The 22,978-nt window shown below is 44.6% G+C and overlaps 1 protein-coding gene across 6 annotated transcripts in view; it reads right to left on the bottom strand.

Moving 5' to 3' along the window:
* MGLL (monoglyceride lipase) overlaps nucleotides 1-22,978 on the bottom strand; it is a 107,438-nt gene that overhangs the window by 43,130 nt on the left and 41,330 nt on the right. For 5 of the 6 annotated variants that reach the window (XM_037384189.1, XM_037384191.1, XM_037384190.1 and 2 more), the window contains 2 exons: nucleotides 21,741-21,879; nucleotides 987-1,093 (listed from right to left, as the gene is read on the bottom strand). In XM_037384189.1, coding sequence (XP_037240086.1) covers nucleotides 987-1,093; nucleotides 21,741-21,879 — 246 coding nt within the window. Of the gene's footprint in view, nucleotides 1-986; nucleotides 1,094-21,740; nucleotides 21,880-22,461; nucleotides 22,972-22,978 lie in introns of those variants that run through there. The other variant, XM_037384188.1, reaches the window with a different exon arrangement.

The following is a 22,978-nucleotide window of genomic DNA, read 5'->3' as shown; positions in this document are numbered from 1 at the left end:
AGGAGATCGGATTTACACTGAGATTCATCCCCTTTCAATCTGTCAGCTCAGAATCTGGCCTTCCCTTTTGTCCACTGCCATCATTAATCCCATTGATTCATTTTACTGATATCTAGAGTGACTCTTGCAGGGAGGCAGCAATCCGATAAAAACAAAGCAAAGACTTCCAAGCACAAGGAAAAGAAGTCATGAAATTGCAAGAGTCAGGTGTGACAGGAGGCTACCAAAGAGCCAGGACAGATGGTTCAAATAAATTATTGGGAGGTCCCAGTTCATGTGCTGCAGGCGATCTGGTGATACCCAGCTTAGCTATGTCACAGGATGGAGCACAGAGCAGAGGTCTTCAGGGCAGAAGAGGCTGGAACAGTAAGTCTACATGGCACGGCACTGCCCAGACCTGCTGGCTGAGGGCTGAGGCTGTGCTGCTGTGTTATCGCGGCCTTTAACGCACTCAAGCTGCTTTCTCAGCAGAGCTGAGGTGTGTACAGCCAGCTCTGGTGTCTCTGCTGGACTGTGGAGATGTGTCCAAAGGTCTGTGATGTCTCCACGCTCCTCAATGTCCCAGGGGTGTAGCTGTCTAGTCATATCAGTACATGAAAGCTATACTGTCATTTCAGCCTCTCCTCTGGGATCATTTAGGACGTCGACCATGAATCCAGCAGAAATGCATCCCAGTCCCACTTCCACAGTGGAAAACACCTCCCCATGCCCCACGATAGGTGAAAGACAAATAATCTGTTACAGGGTGGTTAAAATAGCACTAGCACTAACGTCAAGGACAAGGCTGACGAAAACTCAAGGTAAACAGGGACAGCTTCTTACAGATTCAATATGCAGATCGTTACAAAGCAACAGATGATCCCTTTCTCATTTATGCTGAGGTGTAAACATTTTATCTCTTCTCTCAATGCTGAGTAGCTTTACAGGCATTTACTTCAGTAAAGTCCTGAGCTGCTGTAAAGCAAGCACCGTTTCAGGCTACTCACCATGGTCGTGGGCAAAAACAAACAAGTTGAGTCCTGTCAGCCTCTGGGCCAAGTCATCATAGCGGCCGCAGTGTTCCCCAGCGCCGTGAGCGATAAACACCAGGGCCCTAAATGGAGCATTAAGGTATAAATCATTAACCTGGCAATCAACCCACAAAGGCTTCAGAGCTGCAAGTAAAACCAGCAGATACAATTTAGCAACAGCATTTCAGACATCAGCAAATAGAAGGCAGGTATATAACGGCTGAGGTGGGTTTGGTCGGAGGGGACATGGTCGCCATCCTGCCCCACCATCAGCCTGGTCTTCACCAGGTAGTAGTAGGACAGATCACATGGAATGCTCATGGGACAGGCACTGCTCTGTCCCATTTGTCTGCCACCACGGTCTGCTGCAAGCTGCAGATAGAGATGGGCTGCAGCATCAATCCTTGCGCTGGGTAACTCTACCTTGGGCTTGAGGCATCTACACTGCTCCTACAGCGTTAAGTGTCACCATTGATTCCTTTTGGGATTGGTATTTCTCCATGGTTTCAAACACAAACACCATCCTTAACTTTGTAACTTGTAACAGTGTCTGATGTTACACAGCACTCTTCAAGATGAAATTTAAGTTAAAGAATAGGTCAGAAGCAGAGTCCAGAACTTTGGTTGGAGTTTAGAATTTTACCTTTTGACCCCGATTCTGGTAATTTTATCATTCCAGTTTTGGCCCCAAACTGTTGCTTTACTTGGTGTTTAAAGTGACTTTTACATAGCCACCATATGACTACAGACAGGGATCATAAAAAACCCCAGTCTAATAGACACTTGTTTTTGAAGAACACACAATGGACACACAAATACATCTCTTTGAAGACTCCAGTTTTACCAGTGATACTTTACTTTCACTGGAATGGCATCAAGTGAGAGTGACTGAAGTTGAATGCACCTTCCCAGCGTTTTTACTGGGCAAAATTTGTGTAGAATTGGACCAGAACTATACCAGAAGTAGAAATTAAATTACAGAAGTTTTGCTGAATTCAACAGGTGACTATTCAAAATCCAGCTTCAGCAACATAAACATAACTTGTTTGTGTAAAAGTACCATCTGTCATTGCAACATCAGCAACCTCAAAACAGTTTGAAGGCTACATGTTAGATATTTCCAGTACATTAACAGTGAAATATTAAATGAACTGACAACAAAATAACGACATCTGTTTACAGCCAGTGAATTCCTGAACTTTGTTTTGATTGAGGTTTCGAGTGCTTTTTTAGACAGCGTATTCACTGTAATAAACTGCTTTGATCTTAATACATTTAAACTTAAAAAAAGATGTTGGATGATGTAGAAACTCCTGCTTTAGCTCTTTGATTAGCACCTGCTTCAAAGTATTTGCTCAAGCTACGCAACTTGAAAAAGCATCTATCGAAACCAGAAGGATTTTACAGACCATACTACAGACACAAATGCAGCAATGCAAAGATGCTCTGGTGTCTTCTAATACTAATTACCAAGGGTGAAGTTCGGTCACGTAGCATATGTAATTTGCTGTGCCTTACAAATGTTCTTTAGTATGACTGAAGGTTTCAAAACCATCAGTGTGGCGCAGTCATTTCTTCGTTTGTCATCTTCTCCGGTCAATAGATTTGTCAGTTTATCAAGCACTTGTCTGACAGTCTGATTTTCAGAGTGCCGGGGTCTATTATTGGAGCTCTAAATGCTGAAGAAACAGAGACACTGCTCATTCCCACAGCAGAGAATAGGAACTTTCTGCAGCAGAGGCATCATGGCTTTACATGTCCTACCTCTCCTGGACACTGGCAGCCCAGCAGAGACACTGTGGCCAGTGCTGGAAGAGCAAGTCATTATTTTATACATGCCCCTGGTAACTGGAGGCACCATTCAAATGCTTCTGCCTCCACCTACAAGTACTGGTCTGGTACCTCAGCCCTGGTCCTGGGTCACCTAAAGAGACATTACAGTCCCCTAGGCTGTGAGCTGGGGCTGGCAGATCCCCGAGCATTCAGAAATGCAGCAGGAGGGCAGGGGCTGAAGCAAAGCCAGGCTGTTAACCCGCAGGCTCTGGACACCGCGGTACAGCAAGCAGTGGCACTGCACGCACAGGACACCGATGCAGAAACTTAAGGAAATGGGAGAGAAAATTCCTGTGTACCCATCATCTTGATATCCAACAGACCCAGCCAGGCTGTCTCTCTGCTGTACAACTCCTGTTACCTGGCCCTTCACAGCTTCCCTGCTCAGTGTCTTACTTAAGCCCTCGGCTACTCTTTAGAGGACCTATATTTTTTTCTGCTGACTAGGCACAGAGATGAAGGTGCGACTTGGCTGACTGAATACAGCCCTTCGTTTCTCAGAGCAATGTTATCTGAATGTATGCACTGAAATGCATCAAGTGATTGAAAACGAATGGGAAGCTGGCAAAGAGATCCCTGCCAGCAGAATTATGCCAGTATTGCATCCCCCCAACAGCAAAGACCTAGTTTTACTTTCATTCACACTGATGCAGCACCATGACTTTGCCTGACAGCATCCTGCTAGATGCTCAGACCCCTCATCTTCTGTGAAACCGGTGAGAAAAGAAAAAACCTGAATGCTTCAGAGAGGCAAGGTGTTCCTGCAACCTCTCCTCTCATCGAGCACAATTGCCTGGCATTGCAGAACTGAGCCTTTGGATATCATGGGGAAGAGACCTGGGTTATTATTTGTCTGCAAAATACTGAATGAAATTCCTGAGACTGTTTGTGCCTTAAGAGCCCTAATGGCAGTAGATGTCGACAACGCTTAGATACTTTGGAAAGTTTTGTCGTATCAGTAGTCATAAACAAGTAAAATTTCCGATTTGTTATGTTGAAACAGAAGCAGCTCATTTTGTCGTTCAATAAAAAGTGAGAGTAGCTCTGGTGACTAAAAACTAGGTCACATCTACACAGCTCTGCAGCTCCGGCTTGCAGGCCTAAGCACAGGGGCCATGCATTAAACACAACCGCTTGAAAAATTGAAATTAGTATGAGTATCATCTGAGCAAGGATTGAAGGATTTGGCTCTTTCACCTAACCTCCCATTTTCCATTACAAAACCAGTTTAGATTTGGCAAATAATACCTGAAGGCAGTGGAACAAATACATGGTTCAACATATTTTCACTAGCAAGCTGGCATGAAAATACATTGTGTGATTAGATTGACTGACAGCAGTTCTTTTCTGTATGTAAACATTTTTGCAGACACCCCTACTCTCAATCGCAGCCTGCTCTTTCCTACCGCAATGGCTGGAATAACAGAATATCAGAGACTTGCTTTCAACAGAGTAATTTAAAATTAATACAGAAACCCTGCAGGCATCAAGATTTTGCAGGACTGCAGTGCCTCTGTGTGCGACCCCAGTGGAAATTCTGTTTAAACAAGGTTTGTGTATTGCCCATGTATCAAATTGATGCTGGGGAGATATTTCTTCACCTCCAGCCCTTGGAAACTCGCACATCTCGAGCAGAAAACAGGGCAGAGCCTGCAATGTTTTCTGGTGGAGGCTGACCCATGCCTGAACCTGTGCTAGCAGGTCTGCAACCACAGACAGGGAAACCTGATGGTATCTCTGGATGCCTCAGCTGGCTTTGGCTGGTGCGACTGTAATCGCTGAACACCTCACAACAGCAGTGCTTTGGCACCTGCACAAAAAAAGCACCTAATCACACAACAGCACCATTTTGCCTCCCCACACTCGGCAGGTGTGTCTCCACACAAAGCCAGGGTGTGAGCTGAGCATGAGTAGGCATCCACGTGCTTGCTCCCACCTAACCAGTGCAGCAACAATTACGGCTATTAAAGGAAACCAGTTTATTGACTGCTGTTTGCAAAAGCAACAGTTTTCACAGATCCCTACCCTTCCCATAGCTTTCACCACCTTCTCCTCCTTCCCCACTGCAGGTTTCTGCCTCCTGGTACTGCACAGCTTGGCAAACAGATGCAGTTATTTATTACAAGAGGGCAGGATAGTATTTGCCTTTACTGCTCAAATCAACTACCGGCTGTGTTTACTCATCTTCCATTGGGAGGTGATGGTATGTACCAGCCACCAGTCCCTGCTCCCACTTCTCCACTGTGCTGGTCACCCGTGACTGTGCTGGACACGCAGGTATTAGTCCCTCCTGTGCTGCAGCTTGCTACGTAAGCAAGACGCAGCGATGCCACACGCAGCGTTGGCACAAGGCACGTGCAAACGTCCTTTCCTGAATCAGGGAGGCTGGGAGCGGTAGAGGCCAGGCTGCAATGCAGAGTCCCTGTGCACAAAATATGAACACACTGTCTTTGTCCTGCCTCTTTGGAGAGGTCACCCGTTGATCTAAGCTTTAGCTTATTTCTCACTGTAACTTCTAATATATCCTTTCTTGTGTAGGGAGCAGCTTCGCAGGGCAGGAATTCAGCTGTAGGTACAAGAGCAGAACCAGCTTTAGAGGTTCTCACGTTCTTGCTTGGCACATATTGCCACCTCCGCCTCCTCCACCATGCCAGGTCAAAGGTTCAGAGATGCAACTCCACAATCAATTGCAGGAGAATAATTGTAGGGAAAACAAACTGCAGCACCAGGCTTACGCAAATGCATGAGTCCTCTTAAACCAGGGCTCTGTCATCAGAAAAAACATGCCTTGAAACAACACTCTGAAAGCTGTTGTGCTACAAAATCTGGCAGGTCAGAAACCCAACCCAGGACTTGGGTGCTGCTGGGCAGAAGATTCATGTTGCTGCTTTATTTTCAACAAAAATCATGTTGAAACTGAACTAGATGAAGAAGGCTGGGAGCAGGATGGTATGATTTTAACATCTTGTGTCCTCTGGGGACAGACCCACTTCTGTGGGACCTTGTGCATGTTCTTTTATTACCAGAAAATAAACCAAAACACTGGGACTAAACCAAAGAACTGAAGACAGGATTCCTGTGACTGCATATATGAAAAATGCAATCTTTTCCGCCCCATTCAAAAGCATCCCTCTTCGGAACAATATTTAAGTACTTGCTTAAACCCAGGAACCTTTCTTCAACTCATGAAAGTCAGTAGGACTTACAAAGTACAAGATGAAAGTTAAAAAAGGATTTATAAATGATGTCCTGAATAAGGACTGATTTAATCACATGCAGAAGTGATTTCCTAAATCAACATCTTGCAACTTCAGCTAATACCATGTTACTCTACATAAGGCAACTATGCTTTTCATTTGGTATTACGTATGTTGTTACCAGAACCAGATCAGCTCTAACAACATCTGACTTGAGCAGTTCTGACTACTTGACACTAAATTCCTGAAGTAATTTTTAAAAACTAACTGTCAGGAAAGCTCTGAGTTAGCTAGGCTGCCAGGAAAATGACTGGCTTATGGAAATTAAGTATTACATTTTGGTGTGTTGTTTGACCTGATATATCAGCTCCTTTGTAGCTGGCATCAGCCTGAGTCTTAGAACCACAGTGAACAACTAACCTTTATTTATCAAAAACATTTCACTGGTGGCATTTGTATTTGTGGACAAGCGACTGGAGAGTTGCTCACAGACCCTTTTAACTTAATGTCGTGTATGCATATTTTCCTTCCAAAGTATATTATAATGGAAAGCCAATTACAGGTATGCCTTCCTGTGTTTGCTGGGTTAGTGGTCCTCGCTGATTATGAAGATTAGTTTTTTTTCACATAATAAGATTATGCATTAAGCAGCTTCTAATTTTGTTGAGCTTTGACTGTCATTCCAATTTTCTACTCTTAGTATTTGGTTAAAGATTTATTTCTTTTTTTAAATTTCCAGCTAATCATTTCCAAGAACACGTAATGAAGAATGAATTATTTTGTCCACTACTGGTGCCCTTTTCTCTGGAGGGTTCTTGAGCCTCTTGCTTTGGGTGCAAGACCTGAACTTTGGAAGAGAGATGTCTCTCTACCTGCTTTTTCAGTCAGCTTTTGCACTTTTTTTTCCCCTGAAGTGATTTGTGTCCTGAAGCAACCCTGACTAGACTTGGGCCATGGGCAGAGATTAAAAATAGTATTGGCAATTTGTCTCACGTTGTGCATGCTCGTGACCTATGCAGTTAGCCAAGAGTTCAGCCTGGTGACTCCAGTTAGACAGGGATATTTATGGTGGAGTCAGGTGTGTCCCTTCGCATCATCCTTCTGCCTCTAAGAAACATGCAGAGTTTTGTCCCTCTGAAGGTGCAAGAGGCAGTGACTTTGCTCCCAGTTCTAAGCCACATTTCAAGGTGGCATGACACACAAGAGCTTGCTCTTGCAAGCTTTGCCTGCTCTCTTGCTCAGTTTTTTTGAGAAATGCATTCCTAGCCTCTGCTCTACTGGCCCATAGCTTTGCCATGCAGGTTCATAATCAGGGTAGCCACCTCTTTTTTCAGCTACCACTGAAGCTGAACAACATTGTGTTAAATTAGCAGTTCTATAGCTATTTTTCCCAACTCAGGAGAAAAAGCAAGTCAGAATGGCAACAGCCTAGAGTTGAGTCTCTCTGTTAACCTTCTCTCAATACTATAGACCATGTAGCATCAGCATGGATATCTCACACAGATCCAAATCTGGAGGAATTCACTTCTTCCAGATAGACTGAGGTAATAAGTAGTTCAAGAATGTAGTAGTTTAACCTGTGGAAAACCTTTAAGCACCACAGAATATGTCAAAGGACCATACACCACACATGCACTACAAAATTTCTGCTTGATTTCAGAGAGCTTGTGGGGATCGAGGATTCTGTACATTTGTGTTTGATGTGGTTTGTTCTAGTCTAGGAGAATCAGTAGCTTCATTCAAGTCCAGATCCTAAACTGGCAATTAAAAAAAAAAACCCTCTCCACCAAACTCTGCTTCCTACTTCCCTTCCCCATTTACCCAGGCTCAGAAGTTCCCATTCAAGCCTGTCCAAAGGGGCTGCTGTTCATTTAAGCAGCATCCTACAGTCTAACAACCTAGAGACTTAGAGATTAGGCTTAAAGTCTGTGCTTGCTTCCACGAGCAACTCTTGCAACGTCTGCAAGCCTGGTGTCATCATACATTTCAAAATCACAGCCCTTCATCAGCAGTTAGGAGGACATCTGAGAAGTGCCATGACCTGCAGGAGGAGTAACAGGGGTAAGGTATCCAACAACACCAGAAAGTGAAGACACCATAAATCAACAGGGCAGAGACAGAACCAGGTAGTACAGATATATTTCAAAACAAAAGGTTCAACAGGATCTAGCTAGAGCCAGCACAAAACTGTGTGGAGAAAGAGGTTACGCTGATTTATTGTAGCTCTCCTAAAAGCAGGCCCTCGCCCTCCCCGAGAATAACTCACGAGTGGTCTAACACAGGGAAAACAGATGAAGGAAAATTCAGGTGGGGGTGGGAGGGAAGGAATTATTGGAACCTGGCAACCGCATAGCTCTGGACAAATCTCTGCAAAGTTAACGTTTGAGACCAGCTGTGTTTTGTTTCAAGGAAGCTTCGAAGTAATATTTTAGGGCACAGAAGGCTGAGATCACAGGTGAAATGCATGGCGTGTAGCTTAAAATTCATGGGCTGGATTTTCCTAACCTTTTTGTGAATAAAACTAAGGAGGAGGGAATTCTAGGGTTACACGGGCTGCCTCGGGGAGACACTCCTCCACTTTGACACCAGAGATGGGATGTTCCTCAGCAGCACTGACTGCTGCTCTGGGTGTGCGAGGCAGAGGAGCGCTCTGCAGCCGGGGGAGGCTCAGGGTTTGGAGCTGCGCCTTCCTCTTGCAGCTGCCCTTCGACAGCGCGCAGCAGTCCTCGGAAGAAGAATTATGACTTCTGTTTTTCAAAGAGGCAAGGTGTGGGCACTGCCACACACGAGGGGACTTGGGGGGAGCCCAGGCAGAACTGCCCCCCCACCCAGCTGGCAGTAAGGCTGGAACTGGACATCCCTGTCCTGATCTTTGCTCTGCTTCAGCCCTTCCTCGGTACAAGGGCTACAAGAGAGATAAAATGGAGGTCGTGTCTCCCAAGGGGAGCTACAAGGATGAATGCACAAAGCAGTCAGTGTCTTTCTAAGAAAACTGTGCCAAGCATTATTTAAATAGACTACATCAGCTGCAAAATTCAAGTCGATCTGAAATCACACCCAAAATTTTTAGATTAGCTTTAAGGCGTGGAGGAAGAATATTCAAAGCAGTTTCTGGCATAGATCCCCTTGGAAAGCAGGAAAAATCAGATACTTCTTGTTAATTTTATTAAAAAATAATTTGCACTTGGAAGCAAAGCGGCCACAGATGGAAGATGGCTGCAGGACCACGATCCTCAATGGAGAACCAACAAACGGGGAATAAGAGCAAGAACAGTTTTTGCAGACCTTCCCCTCTTCTTTCACGGACTTGCAACCTCTAATGATTTCCAAAGGGACAAAAATTACCATTTAGCCAGTCATGTAGCAGTTTCTTCTGAAATCAAAATGCAGGCACTGCCTGGTGAGTCAAAGCCTTGGAAAAAGAAAGGCTTGCGTAATTAGATGGACTGTCCTTTCAAAGCATGAGAAAGCTGCTATTAAAGGGCCAGAAGTTCTCTTCTGCACAGTCACTATTGCTTAAAATCCACGTTACTCACTAGTTCAGGACTAAATCTGTTCACTGAACAAGGTTTTTTAAAATATAAAGGTATGTCTCTGTTCCAAAGCAGCTGTGCAAAACCAGTTCCTTCTTACTGAATTCACTTGCAGTCTCAGCATATTCAGAACACTGGTACCTGTTCCAGTGACAGGAGTCACGACTTATTGGTGCTAAAAGTTCATAGCCTGACAAACCCAACTCAACCCTAAAAGACTAAGCAGGCTTCCTAGAAAGGAACAAGATGTGTTTGATTAAAGTATCAGCTCAAGCCATGCAAGAACGCTCCCTACATGGCAGCCTAGCCCCACTTTAACCATTTAATCTCACCTTTTGCATAGCACAGAAGATGGAATTAGCAGTATCCTTGTTTCGAGGTGAGGAGTTCTAGTTGAGCTTCAAATGATGGAAATTACTGAGTAAAGCCAACCCTCTGGTTAGGTCCACACAAGTACTTGGTGACTTTCAAGTCCTTGGTAACATGCTTGCTTATTTTCAAGTGTTTGCTAAGAAGTGCTTACAGTTTGAGACAAATCATAAAGTGGTGCAGAGGATACAACATCTAAATGTTAAGCATTGCATCTTGAAGTCCTCTAAGACAAGTTTGCAGACTCGTTCTGACTTCACTTTTTTCACAAGGTATTTTCCATGCAGGAGCTAGACATCACTAGTGGTCTGAACCTGGGCTCACCAGTGGTTCTTCATAGTCTCCCCACAAAATCAGTGGTTCTTAAATATGGGATTGTCCGTATTTCAAACTCTAGCCATGGCTCTAATCACCTCCAGTCTCAAGCTATTATTTCAGGGAGTGGATGGTACAGACAACTCCTGACAAGCAATATCGAAAAAGTTATTAAAGGAAGAACTCAGCTCATCTCCCTAGCACCTGCGCAGGGAAGAAGCTGGAAAGCACACATCTGGCACAAGGGGGTCAGCGTGTTTCCAGGCCATTCCTTGCAATAAAAACTGCACAGCTGAAGTACTTTGATCAGGCATTTTGGGCTTACGTGGGCAAATCTTCACTAGCTTGGAAGAGTGCTGTAAGTAAGGGGCAAGAAAGGGGATGCCACTTTACCTGTTCTGTGAACTCAAGATAGTATATTATTACTTTTTAATAAAGCACTGACTGCACAATTCCCAATTGTACGGCAATGGTTTAAAGCAAAACATAAAACTTAAATTCCCTGAAATACTTAAACCTGATAGTATGGTTTGTAACCAGACAGTTCCACCCATTACATGGAACCCTTGATTACCTCCTGCACCAAGTCAATTACCCATCCTAACTTTTACCTTTCTGACAGAATTTTGTCTGCAGTCCTCTGTGTTGGCAGAGATCTTAATTGGCTATCTTTAACAAACTGACGAACTCATAAAAAGGTCAGATGTTGCAGATAACATGAGTCTCCAAAAAGCCGATCTTTCTCTATGTGATTTTCCAAAAGCCAGGGTGGAATTATCCCATAAACTTAGAGATGCAAACTCAAAGATTGATTTCTTAATCATAAAGCACTTATGTATATTTTAACATACTTTGAGATTAAGCACATTAATTTCCAATGAATAATCCTATCTTGGCACATCCCAGAGCTGCACTTCAGCCCTGCCCAGCTATGAGAGGAATCTTTGCAGTGAGAGGCTTTACAGGCTCTGTCAAAATCAATAACAGCAGCTATTCCTCTGGGAAATCAGTAATGTCGCAGGCAAAGTGTTTGCCAAGGCTTTGAGCATGTTCCAATTAATTTACTATTCCACGTTTGCCATAGACCTGAGGTAGGAGAGACGGCTGCATGTAAGCAGTTAAACGTGAGACGCAGGAATCCTGCTAAGACAGTGATTGCTGCAACATGTGCTTCAAAGGCTGAAATGTTTATTCACATTTCGTACCAAAATAAAATTTGAAGTGTGGCTGAGGTGCAATGGTTTACCTACGGGTGACTTGAAAGTTAACAAATGGATAGAGACTCCAGCCTACAGCTGCCAGATCCAGGTTTGTGTTATTTCTTGGCCACACTGAGCTAACCTGGCTCTCCAAAGACTTCAGCCAGGCAGACTGGCTTCCTAAAATGTTCTTTCACTTCTAACACTAAGGCAGCTTCACCTATGGCAGCGAGGGCTGCCACGCCAATGAAAATAAGGATCTACTTGCCATGAGTTTTAAACACTGTCTTGATTTGCTCTCGAAAAGGGTTAGATGTAATAGCTTTAAACTCCAAATGGTGAATGGGGACCTGACCAGCTTGGGGTGCAACTACTAAAATAAGGATGAGTGGTAACAATAAAATAAAAGAGTATTTAGTTAGATAAAGCCTTGGCTGCAATCACTTTGGGTACAGCAAAGAAAGCTAAAGGCATGTGGGATGCCTTTTCTGCAGAAAAGCTTAAAATAGAAAAGGAAATCAATACTCATTTACAGTATCTGGCAGTCACTGAACCAAAACATACATGTACACCTACAGCAGAGCAGAAATAACAACATTTATTTAAACCACAAGCTGTTATTCTGCTGCAGGAATGCTGTGTTTCATGTGGAGCACTTCACCAGAAACTGAGAAGTACCACATATTTCTGACCATTTTTAAAAAGCCTCAGCAATATCAAGAACAAATATTTTCAATACCACAGTTATTAACCCCGCCACTGCCAGGCCAGCTCCAACTCCTCCGATTGCCAGCAAGAGTCAGAGCTGATATCTGAGCTAGCAGCAGGGTAGATGTTTTGCCTTTCCTCCTGAGTTTCTCTTCTGCCAACTTACAAGACACCATTTGTTGGATCACATGAGGGGTGCATCTGTCACAGCCTGCAACGGGAACGGGAAGAGCTCCATCAGCTCTAGAGATACAGTGCAACACTGGGGCCGCCGATGGCACTGGAGACACCGAGCTCCCAGGTGAGGGCTGAACCACTGCAGGCACCGCGTGGGACACGGGGAGCCGGAGAGACCCCAGCTCTGCAGCTGTGAGGTTGGGATGGGGCTCCGGAGCACTGGAGCGCCCGTGCTCTGCGGGATGCCCGGGAGCTGGCGGGGCGGACGGGGCAGTGGAGATGTGCTAACTGCCGGCACAGCTCGAGCAGGGCATGTCTGAGTGTGCCCTGGGCTTCGCACAATGTAAACAAGCGTCGCTACTACATTTAGCTGTGCTGAGGGATCCAGCCATCTCTCCTAAAGCAATGCAATGCACACAGCAGGAAGCAAAGCTTTGATAGAATTCTGAAATGGCGTTTCAAAAGAGAAATGTACACCTATGTGTAAGAATGAGACAATGTTTCCACCAATTATGTAAAACCAGGGGTTTTAGAGGAAAGAAGAGTGTTTAATAAATCAACATTCCCCAAACGCTGGAAGTGAAATTAAATATAAACAAAGTGAATCTGCTGATTGATTTTTTTTTTCCATTCCCCAGCCCTGAGAAATGTGACCAGTAAATAGACAGCATAAATAATAACAACAGCTGGCTTTTGTACAACACTCCTCATTCACAAAACCCAAAATGCTTTACACAGGGTGCAGCTAGGCTTGCTGTAGAGTCATGCTACGCAGAGATGAATGGGACCTCAAGAGGTCCTCTGGTCCATTGCCCCGTCCCAAGCAAGGCTCAAACCTTCCTCCCACTGCCACGTAAACTGAAGCACAAGAGGTAAAGAGCCTTGCCAGTGGCAACACAGCGTGCCAGAGGCAAGGACGGACACACAGCGTGTGGCAAAACCTGACCCTACAGCTGCCAGTGGGAGTTTAACAGCAGAGTCAAAATGTCACCGTGGGTGACACCTGAGCTCCAGCTCTGCGCTACATGCACGGGGCCACAGTGAACCTGCAAAGAAAAAGCCCAATTTTTTAAGTTTTCTGTGCTAATGAACTTGTGAGCAACTACTAATATCAGAGAGATGATCTGTGCATTTACAGGACAATCTGGGTTGAGAGGCTCGGTGCTCCTTGCAAGGGCCAGAGGATGACTGAATGCTAATCACTTGAAAATCCTTTTAATAAAATGAGATTATGAATGCTGCTGAGAATACAGTTTTTAATACTCCAAATATTGTAGACTAGCTCTCAGACAACACTGAAGAAATGAAGAAAAAACTTAACCATTAAGTCAGCTAGATGTTATCTCTGCAGCAATTTAATTACTTACTGCTTCCTCATCACTCCTCATGCCTTTAGCCCAGCAAATTAAGCCATTGCAGATTTCTGGAATTTGACAGCTGAATTTGAAACCTCACTGAAATAGTTTTGAAAAATAAAAGTAAAAAACGATGTTGAAAAACTATAAAAATAAGCTCATCTTGCCAGCTGGCGAACTAGCTAACCTGCTGACACCTACAGCAATTTAAACCAACTTTCTGCTGTTAAAAAAGGCCAAATTTTTAAGCTTTATTCCCCCACTCTGCAAGCTTCCAGCTTAATCAAGGAAGAAAGAAAGAAAACATACAGAGCGAACCCTTTTTATCACAGGTCAGATAGATGGCTGAAAAAGATCGGCAATACTTCCTGCCTACCAAACCTGGAGTAGTTTGTACATTTTCTCCTCACCCATCTGTACACAATGCTGGAGCAAACGATCACTACACTATTACCATTGAAGTTTTGGCTTTAGCCCAGTTGTCAATATTTTGTTTCCTTTTTTTTTTTCTCCTCTCTCTTTTCTCTTTTAACGGACGGCTGCTGACACAATTCACTTGTAGATGAACAGCAGAGAACAACTAATGGATCACTTAGTAGATTATTTTTAAAAAAAATTCTCTTCAAACATCAAGCACTCTTCAACCACCAAAACCTCAAGGAACAACCTACTTTCTCTGGGAACTTTCGTACAGGGACTCCAGACCCAATTTATGTCACTTGCCTGGATGGTTACACCTAATTTTAGATGAGGAGACAAAACCACAGAGGAATGAAGGGCCTGATTTCGTAAATCGCTGGGCATTGTGTCACTGCCTAATGACTGTCCTGACCGTGTGTTTTGCCTGCTCTCTGCTCCTCATTGACTTCTTTATTCTGTTTTCTGACACTAAATTTTCCAGGTCTAACAAGCTGCCTTTGCCATCACTTGGTACAGGAGGACTGAGAGGTTCCCATCGTCGAGCGAGCGCCTGCCAAACAGAAATGAAGATAGCTTCTGGCTCACAAGCAAGTGTCTGAAGCAAGCAGAGGGGAGTTTCTGTCATTCCACTGGAAGCACTCATGAAGTCTGATGTTACTCAAGGTCTTGGGACATTGAGAATGGCTACATGGATGCTACTGCAAAAATAATGAATCCCTTTGGACACAAACACATGGCATCTGTCTAGAAGAAGCAAACACCTAGCTGATGCGAACAGCCCGTAGGAGAGTGGTTGGAGGAAGGCAAACCTGGCTGGGGTGCTCTGGCCACCGAGACTGCTTCCACTGGCTGTTCCCTGCTGCCCCCAAGGCCACACCTGGGTACCACTGTCTGCACAGTGAGTCTAGTCAGCTTTGAGATGCCTCCCTGACCCCACCAGCCAGTGACTCCCCCAGGTCTGGTTGCTGCAGAAGATGTTTATGGTTGGGACTTGCCCAAGGCTGGTATTTGGGATTGTTGTACCCGTACTTCTCTTCCAGTTAACATAAGTGAAATTTTGTTGGTCTGCAGGAAGAAACCCTAGGAGAGATACAGTTTTAACAATGAAAACTTTATCTACCCTGGTGCTATTGATTTCCTTCCTATAGGATAATAATCCGTACTGATACGGTGTCAGAATGCCTATACTGGCAGAGTACAGGGCAGCGATGTATGGGTATAGTTAAGGATATAACTGGGGTGTGATGAGGTGAGGGACCTGCCTAAGCATATCTTAAGGACTCTTATGGGCAGGACGCAACACTATCTCCTTGGATACCTGGGCAAATCAGCCATTGGCTATCAGGGTTGTGTCACATCTCTTGGATATGGGACAATGGAAGGTTTAAAATGCTGATGGCTTCCATTCAAGTGGAAGCACATTAGGACAATGGCACGCCTGAACCTAGGGAAGACAGCTCAGCCAAATGTGTCTGCAGGGACAGCTCTTAGAACAATGCAATTTCCCTAAAAGAACAAAAAGATCAGATGTTCACCCTGGCTCTGAAAAGCACAAAGCCCCAGCAGCTTGAAGAGAACTTGCAAGGAAACAAAGGCCAACCCCTCTGCAAAAAGCATCTAGAAAAAATACCCTCTTCTAGCCAGTACAACTACTATACCAGCCAACTCTTGTAGATGTGTTCACAATGATCTAAAAGAGCTGCTGTGAGTTCCCAAGGGATGTTCAAGAGTGTTGACGAAATTGAGGCAAGGAACTGTGTGCAGCTGTTTTATTATTTTGTCTAAACCTAGACATTTATTGTGCTAGTCAAGTAAAATACTCCTACATCTGGAACCCTGGGAAGGTTGAGGAGTTTGTCTACTTCAACTATTGTGTCACTGTCAGCACATAACTGGTTTAGAGTGCTCCCAGTTTGATGGGCTGAAGAAAACCTATGCACCAGAGTCTGAGAGGAGGGCCAGTGCTGGGTCTGCTCAGGATAAAGGGACCTGGAGGGACAGGCAGGGCTCTGACTGCTGAGTGACCAGCTAGGGGATCCATCATGGTCATGGTACAAAGCCGGTACTGATCAACACACTTGAAATCTCATTAAAAGCAAATGAACCATTTGCAAGAGAGAAGCAAGGTTTCCTTAGCCTTCAGTCTCTGGCAAAATCATGAGCAGAAGTTGAGTTTTTCAACACAATCTCAAGACCATTTTCTTCTTTTCTCCTATTTCTACCTCTGATGTTCATCGTGTTGGACAGCACTGTTTCCAAGAGTTTGTCAGGTGGCACACTGAGAACCAACATAGATTTTGCTTCCGTTGCTGCTGTCTCAGAACCAGGTTGAAATTTCACTGCTCTGAGATTCACAACAGGGAACTCCCGTTGTTCCCACCTTGTTCCCACACACCTGTGTCACAAAGCTGGACGGACACTTGTGCTCAGAAGTTGATCCTAACAGGGCAATGACCAAAAGAGTTTAATTAACTAATACAACTGTTATTCCCTTTGTTATTTGCTTCTTTCCTTGGGTTCTGTGGAATAAAAGGGAGGTTTGCTTCTGTCAAACATTCTTGTGGGGACTGAAAAAAATTATCCCCCTGAGAAAGCGTGTTGGAAGCATCTACAGGAAGAACCAAAGCTGCTCTCCTGTCTGTCAGAGTCCCTCTTACATGAAGCTGTTTGCTAATTTGCCCATCCTCTGGAAATGCATAAGAAATCCTAAAAGGATGCCCTGAGTCACAGTGAATAAGACAGTCACGTGGAGCACAGACAACATAGGGATTAAAGGAACACATCCATGGCTGATGAATGGAAGGAAGGCTTTAGAAACTCAGGCAATAGTAGTACAAGCAAAGCCTGGAATGTTGATTCAACCATGATAATTGTTATTTCCCTTCTGCGCTATGTACAATGTGATCAGACACACAGAGGGAGCTGAATTCATCCAACAACAAACTGCTGCCACAAGCCACTTTGCCCCGTACACATTTGGCCCCTGAGCATTAACTGGAAGTCGACCTCCTTTGTAGGAACAAAAGTGTTCCTCAAGAGTGACACGAAGTTAGAAATCCCTTGAAGTATTTCTAGAGACTAACACCACACAGTATAATTAAAGACATTATAATTAGTGACTTGATTACCTCTTCTTTGACTCCACTTTGGTTTATTTAGTTATTTATTCATTTTGGAAGGGTCTGAAAGTTAAATTCAACTTTGTCATCTGCTCATGCTGGGAGCTGTGCTGTTCTTCTGAAAATGCCATGGAAATGCTGGTAATGAGGTGCCAAAATCAGCAAGCAATATTCACAGTTTAAGGGCCAGTTCAAGTAAGAAGGCAGCTTGTATTTCTGCACCACACACGCTTCTGCAAAGTCCTTGGGGAAGACAGAAATATATTTTCTCCTTATTTGCTTGGCCTTTCATTGCTAACAAATCAGAATGAATGACAGGCATTTTTCAAGGAAGAAAAAGTGAGTGATTTTTGTTTGTTTAATTTTGTCTTTTTTAATCACACTTGCTGGGTGTAGAACTGAAAGAACTCCTACGAAGACACTGTTTACTCAGACAATTGCAATTCTGTTCACTTAAACCACGGTCATGATGTCTGAAGTTGAGCCAACCCATGTCAGTGTACATTAACAATTGATCAGGAACATATCTGTGACCCACACGTGTCTCAGCTTTAGGCAGTCTCCTCAGGCAGAGCACTTCAGTCATCTAAGTAAGTAGACCCAGAGACCGCTACGTGGACAGATACACAAGCATCATGCTAATTAGCCAGATAATGATTTCTGTTTGATAGATGAGGAAGTTCAGATACAAGGATGTCTGGAACCCACATTTTCAAACGCATCCTCTAACTACAAGTGTTTCAAGCTTCAAGTGTCCAACCTAAAGTGGCTGATCTACAGGGAGAGAGCTGAGCATCACTTCATCTGAAGTCAATGGTGCCTGCAGGCTATTAGCACCTTGGAAAAAACTACTCTGGGTCAATAAATCTCACAGGGTTTACGTGAGGTCAAGCAGAGGGGCTGGAAGTGCCTCATTCAGAACAAATGGTGCTTATCTGGGCAGTGACAGGACCAGCTGAAGCATCCAGAAAAGGCTATGGAGATACAGAACACAGAGGAAAAGAAGGTCATCTCTGAACCTTTCCAGGCCCTTTAGGGGCCTCAAAGGAAATGCCTTGACTTCTCCTCCCAACTTTCCTTCCCCTTCCTCATCCCACCTCTATTCTTAGCAGCTTTGTCTGAGAGCTGGGAACAGAGCGTGGTTTCTTAATTCCTCACCTCCTATTACCTCATGTTTTGACTCAGATGGCTCAGGGTGGTGGCAGAGGTTTTAACCTTGCATGGAGCCGCTGTTTCTGTTTACACAAAGGCTGTTCTCCCATTAAATAGGATTTCCTCAGCTACTGGGACACGTTACAGGCACGAGATCAATCTGCTTTGGTACCAACTATTCCCCTCCTTTAGACAACATTACACGGTCCTGAAAACGCCCTGCCTTGCCCAGATCTTAAGCTTTGCACTCGCTAGTGAGCACTCGGTGCTAAAGAGTTACCTGTTTTCATGCTCCACATACTCTAGCGTTGGCACGACACATGAAAACGACACCAGAACATACTGCTCTTTCTTCCCTGCTGCATTCAACAAGACCACTTAATTACATCTTAAGGTGAAACTGGCTCAACAAGTCGGGCAGCCTGCAGGGCTGCTGGCCAGGGAGTCCCACCTGCACCGCTGCCAGCAGACAGCAGTAGAAGATGACACCCAATCCCCCGCTCTGCTGTTGGGAGTGACTTCCCACCCAAGAAACAAGTGGAAAATACTGTCAGCCTCCTTCCTTAGTTCCATTACTCCCTACTCTATCTACCCCATCTAATCATCATGACATCTGAGTGCCTTTGTGTGTCAGCTTCCTGCGAAGTAATCACCTAAATCCCCCTTGGAAACAAAGCAGACCCTGCTGAGGAACTCACAATAGGTGCCTTTCACTTGCAGGACAACCTTGGCCTCGGTGGCACTTACAACAAAGCTTCCATATGTGCACCAGTATGGGCTGATCAGCCAGATCAACACCACACAGGATCAGAGACTGGATATGTGCGAGCACGAAGCAAAAGAGCCTCACAAAATTTCTCCATCTTCCTGACAAATGTTTTTTTTTTTAAAAAAAAAAATACACACTAGAGCACATTAGCCTGCCACAGCCTTCATCCACCTTTGTGAGTCTGTCTGAGATGAAAGAGGAGCACCAGCTCAGCAGGGCTGTGTGTCGGTCGGCCCCACTCTCAAAGTCTCACTTGCTTTTGTCTGCTCTCCAACCCCAGGCTAGGGCTACTTTTTAATTTTTCCTTTGGCACATATCCCATTTTTCCCCCCTCGCCTCCCTGGGGGAGGGATCAAGGATGATAAGTTCTATTCTAATAGAAGACAAGTCAATGATAACCTTTGGGCATCTGCAGTGAAGAGGTATTTCTATAGCTCTAGCTGGGATTATACGCATAATGGATCAATGAAAGATCCCACCGCTTGACAGTTATAGTGTCATTCATTAGCGTTAAGATTTGAACCTGAATCAACAATTGAGTTAGAAGATTGAAAGAATCGGCTTCAGCATTTGAAACAGAGTAAATTATAACAGGCCTGCAGAAGTCCCCTGAGGTGCCTCTCTTTCTCTCCCTATACATACATACATATATATATATACATAACTTTTGCTGAACATTTAAAATTAGATTAAAGTTGCTGAGCTTCTACATATGAAGCAGAAAAAGCAGAGTTACTTATGAAAAGTGGGAGGGGGGGGAGTATGTATTTTTGGTTTGCCTATCAAAGTACTTCAAGAGCATTCTTGACTGCAGGATCTAGGCACTGACTTGTTATTCAGTCACTTGCCATCTCTCTCATACATAACAATGTGAAAAGAGCTATTAATAAACAGTACGCCCCCTCCTTATACACAAACATGCAAACACACACACACATGCACTTAGGAACCACTTGTAAATGAGCAACACTGATCCCATCCACTTTTGTTGTCACAAAACTAGGGCAAGCTCACTCTCAATTAACTGCTTGGTGCACAGAGCCCTCAAAAAAATTAACTACCCAAAGGTAGTTAATTACTACCTAGAGACACCAAGTTTTAACTCTCAGCTCTTTATCATCCTTTCATTTCTGGATCAAAGACCCATCAACTCACTACTAATTTGCTAAGAAATTAAACATGAAAAAAAGAAAGCAGTTCCACAACTGGGTGAAGAATGTTGTGGGCAGTTAATGATTAATTAGCATTATAATACAAGACAGCCCGGTTTCACAGGAGAAGCTTATTTTGATAGGGCTTTTTTCCTGTAGAGGAAATCTTGAGGTTGGTGCAAAGACTATATAAAGCATCAGTGCCAAAAACTTTCCTCCTTGTTTCTGAAAGGCAGTGAGTAGAAGTAACTATAAAATACCCTGTGGACCAGGTGATCTTCAACCAAGAGCCATGTCCTACAGCCCAACCAAGTGTGATGGCGCTGTAGCGGAGTGGCTGCACTGTCCTCCCCTCTGGGGACAGTGTACTTCAGTGCTTGCCCACCTCCATGTTATTCCCATTGCTCCTTAGTCCGCGGGCATCAAACACAAGGTCAGCTAACTTGGACCCGTATCCACCTCTCAGCACAGCTGCAGGCTGATTTGGACACAGAGTAATGTTGGGTGGTCAAGGGAAAAGTTTAACTCCCTACAACAGCTTGAACAACTTTTTCCTGTGACTGTTTTCTAGCTGTATAAAATCAACATAGCTTTTCCTGTTGGCTTGCAGAAAAAGAAAACTATAGATATCCAGATGCTTATGAAGTAGCCACCTATATAACTAGCGGTAGCATAAACGTATGCCAAGCCAGCAGATACTGGGTGGACGACGAAAGATCATAGCTATGGGAGGAACAGAGACAGCTTTCTATAGCAGATCATAATCAGCACACAATCAGCATAGAAAGCTATTAGAGTAAAAGGGATTATTTACATTACGACAAAAACATTAGAGAAATTTCTCTGCCTGCTTCCTTGTCTGTGTTTATTACTGAGGGCAGTTTTGAAACTGCAGATGCCAGTGAAAGAGCTCCCTAAATCATTCACTAACTATAAATAATTGAGACAAAAAATCCAACAGTCAAAAAGCAATGCAGTCAAACCATATTCTGCCTGTTGTCCTGAGATTTCAGCTACTACTGCTGAAACTGAAGTCAGACGCTGATGTCTAATTTGTTGACACTGAGAAAATCAGAAAGAGTACGCATCCCTCAGCCTGTATCCCACCCCTCCCTGGCTGCATGTGCTATTAGTCTGAAGATAGTTGTTTCTTGCTGATAGGCATCAGCCACCTGGATGCACCGCCTGGGTAGCATGCCTGAAATGACAGTAACTCCATGTTTTATATCTGTATGGCCGACTTGAGTGAGTAAAGGTTTGGGAATTGCAGCCTTTACAGTAGAGGCTCTCTCAGATGACAGAAATCTCTCTTAGCGGCTCTGTAAAACTCCATGCACACAGCCCTGTAACGCCATTCAAGCTATAAATAGTAATCACATGAACAGTCTTATTTACTGGTAGTAAAAAAAGGACGTTTGCTTGAAAGCACTCACCTGGGAGTTGCTGCTGGCTTCCAATACCTGCAGAAGAGATGCTGCCCATCAGCATTGATGATATGGGGCAGGTCCTTGTACGGGATGTTTTGAGGACTCCGCTTTGGTGAACTTTCCTCTGGCATTCTGGAAGAATGACCTACAAGGTGTTGGAAGAAACAAGACATACTTCAAAACAGGTGAAGGCAAGATAAAGGCTGATGGGCTTGGTAGCCACAGACATTCGAGAAAGTCAGGCAGTAAGGCAAGCACCGCTGATGGGGGTCTCCCTCCAAAATCCCAGCCAAAGACCCCCCCCCCAAATCCTTACTACTTTAAAACAGAAATGTAGCATTTTGTGTTCAAAAATGCTCACATCTGGGGGGAGGGCATTGGAAGGGGGGGGGGGGAAGTAGGGAAGATCAATCCACCATCACTACTTCATTACAGCTCTCTCTCCCCCACTTCTCCCATCTGTGTTTATTTTGCATCATTTCGTGAAACGGATCCTAAAAAGAATATTTTAACTGCAATCAAGTACAGATTGTGCAGCAACTGCCACAGAAATGAAAAGACAGCTGCATAAAAGATTTATCTCTGCCTTAACATCTCCAAAGAACAGCGGAGGGTACGCAGCAGAGGTATCTGCCACCTTGTCATCATTAAGATCTTCTCTGGCATCTCAAACAGGAAGGTGGCGGCGGTGGGGAACGAAACATTTCCAGGAGAATTTGCAACAAACCTGTTTTCATCCTGTGCAAGGGTTTGCATTCTAGTGAGGAACCGGCATCGCAAGTTAAACGCAAGCAGATAAGGCTTTTTGCATCTCGCTGCGGAGACGCGTTCACAGTCCGCCAGCCAGGCAGCCCCCACGGTCCCCGGTGGGTGCCCGGCGGGTCCCTGCGGGCGGCTTCGCTGCGCTGCGCTCCGGGCGGGCTGCGCGCCGCAGCTCCGCTCCCCGGCTGGCTCGCTCTTTGAGGAAAGTCGCTTGGGTAATTCACCACTTCTTGTTCATCACTTTTTTTTTTTTTTTTTTTCCTCCTTCTCAAACAAATTGCGTGTGTGGGCTGAAGTGGCGGTGGTGGGAGGGGAGGTTGGGAAGGGTGGGGGAGAGGGAGGGCTGACGAGTGGGAAAGCTGCACTCCACTTTCCAGAAGCTGCTGCACACACATCAAAGGCACCTTGAACACATGCAGCTGGGGCGGCTCAGAAAGTTCCTGCCGCTGCAGGTTGTTTGCAACTTTACTTCCTTCCTGCCA

The sequence above is a fragment of the Falco rusticolus genome, chromosome 4, assembly GCF_015220075.1.
Source record: "Falco rusticolus isolate bFalRus1 chromosome 4, bFalRus1.pri, whole genome shotgun sequence".
Taxonomy (NCBI): domain Eukaryota; kingdom Metazoa; phylum Chordata; class Aves; order Falconiformes; family Falconidae; genus Falco; species Falco rusticolus.
The sequence above is the reverse complement of the archived record's forward strand: the minus strand, read 5'-3'. Positions and strand labels throughout refer to the sequence as shown.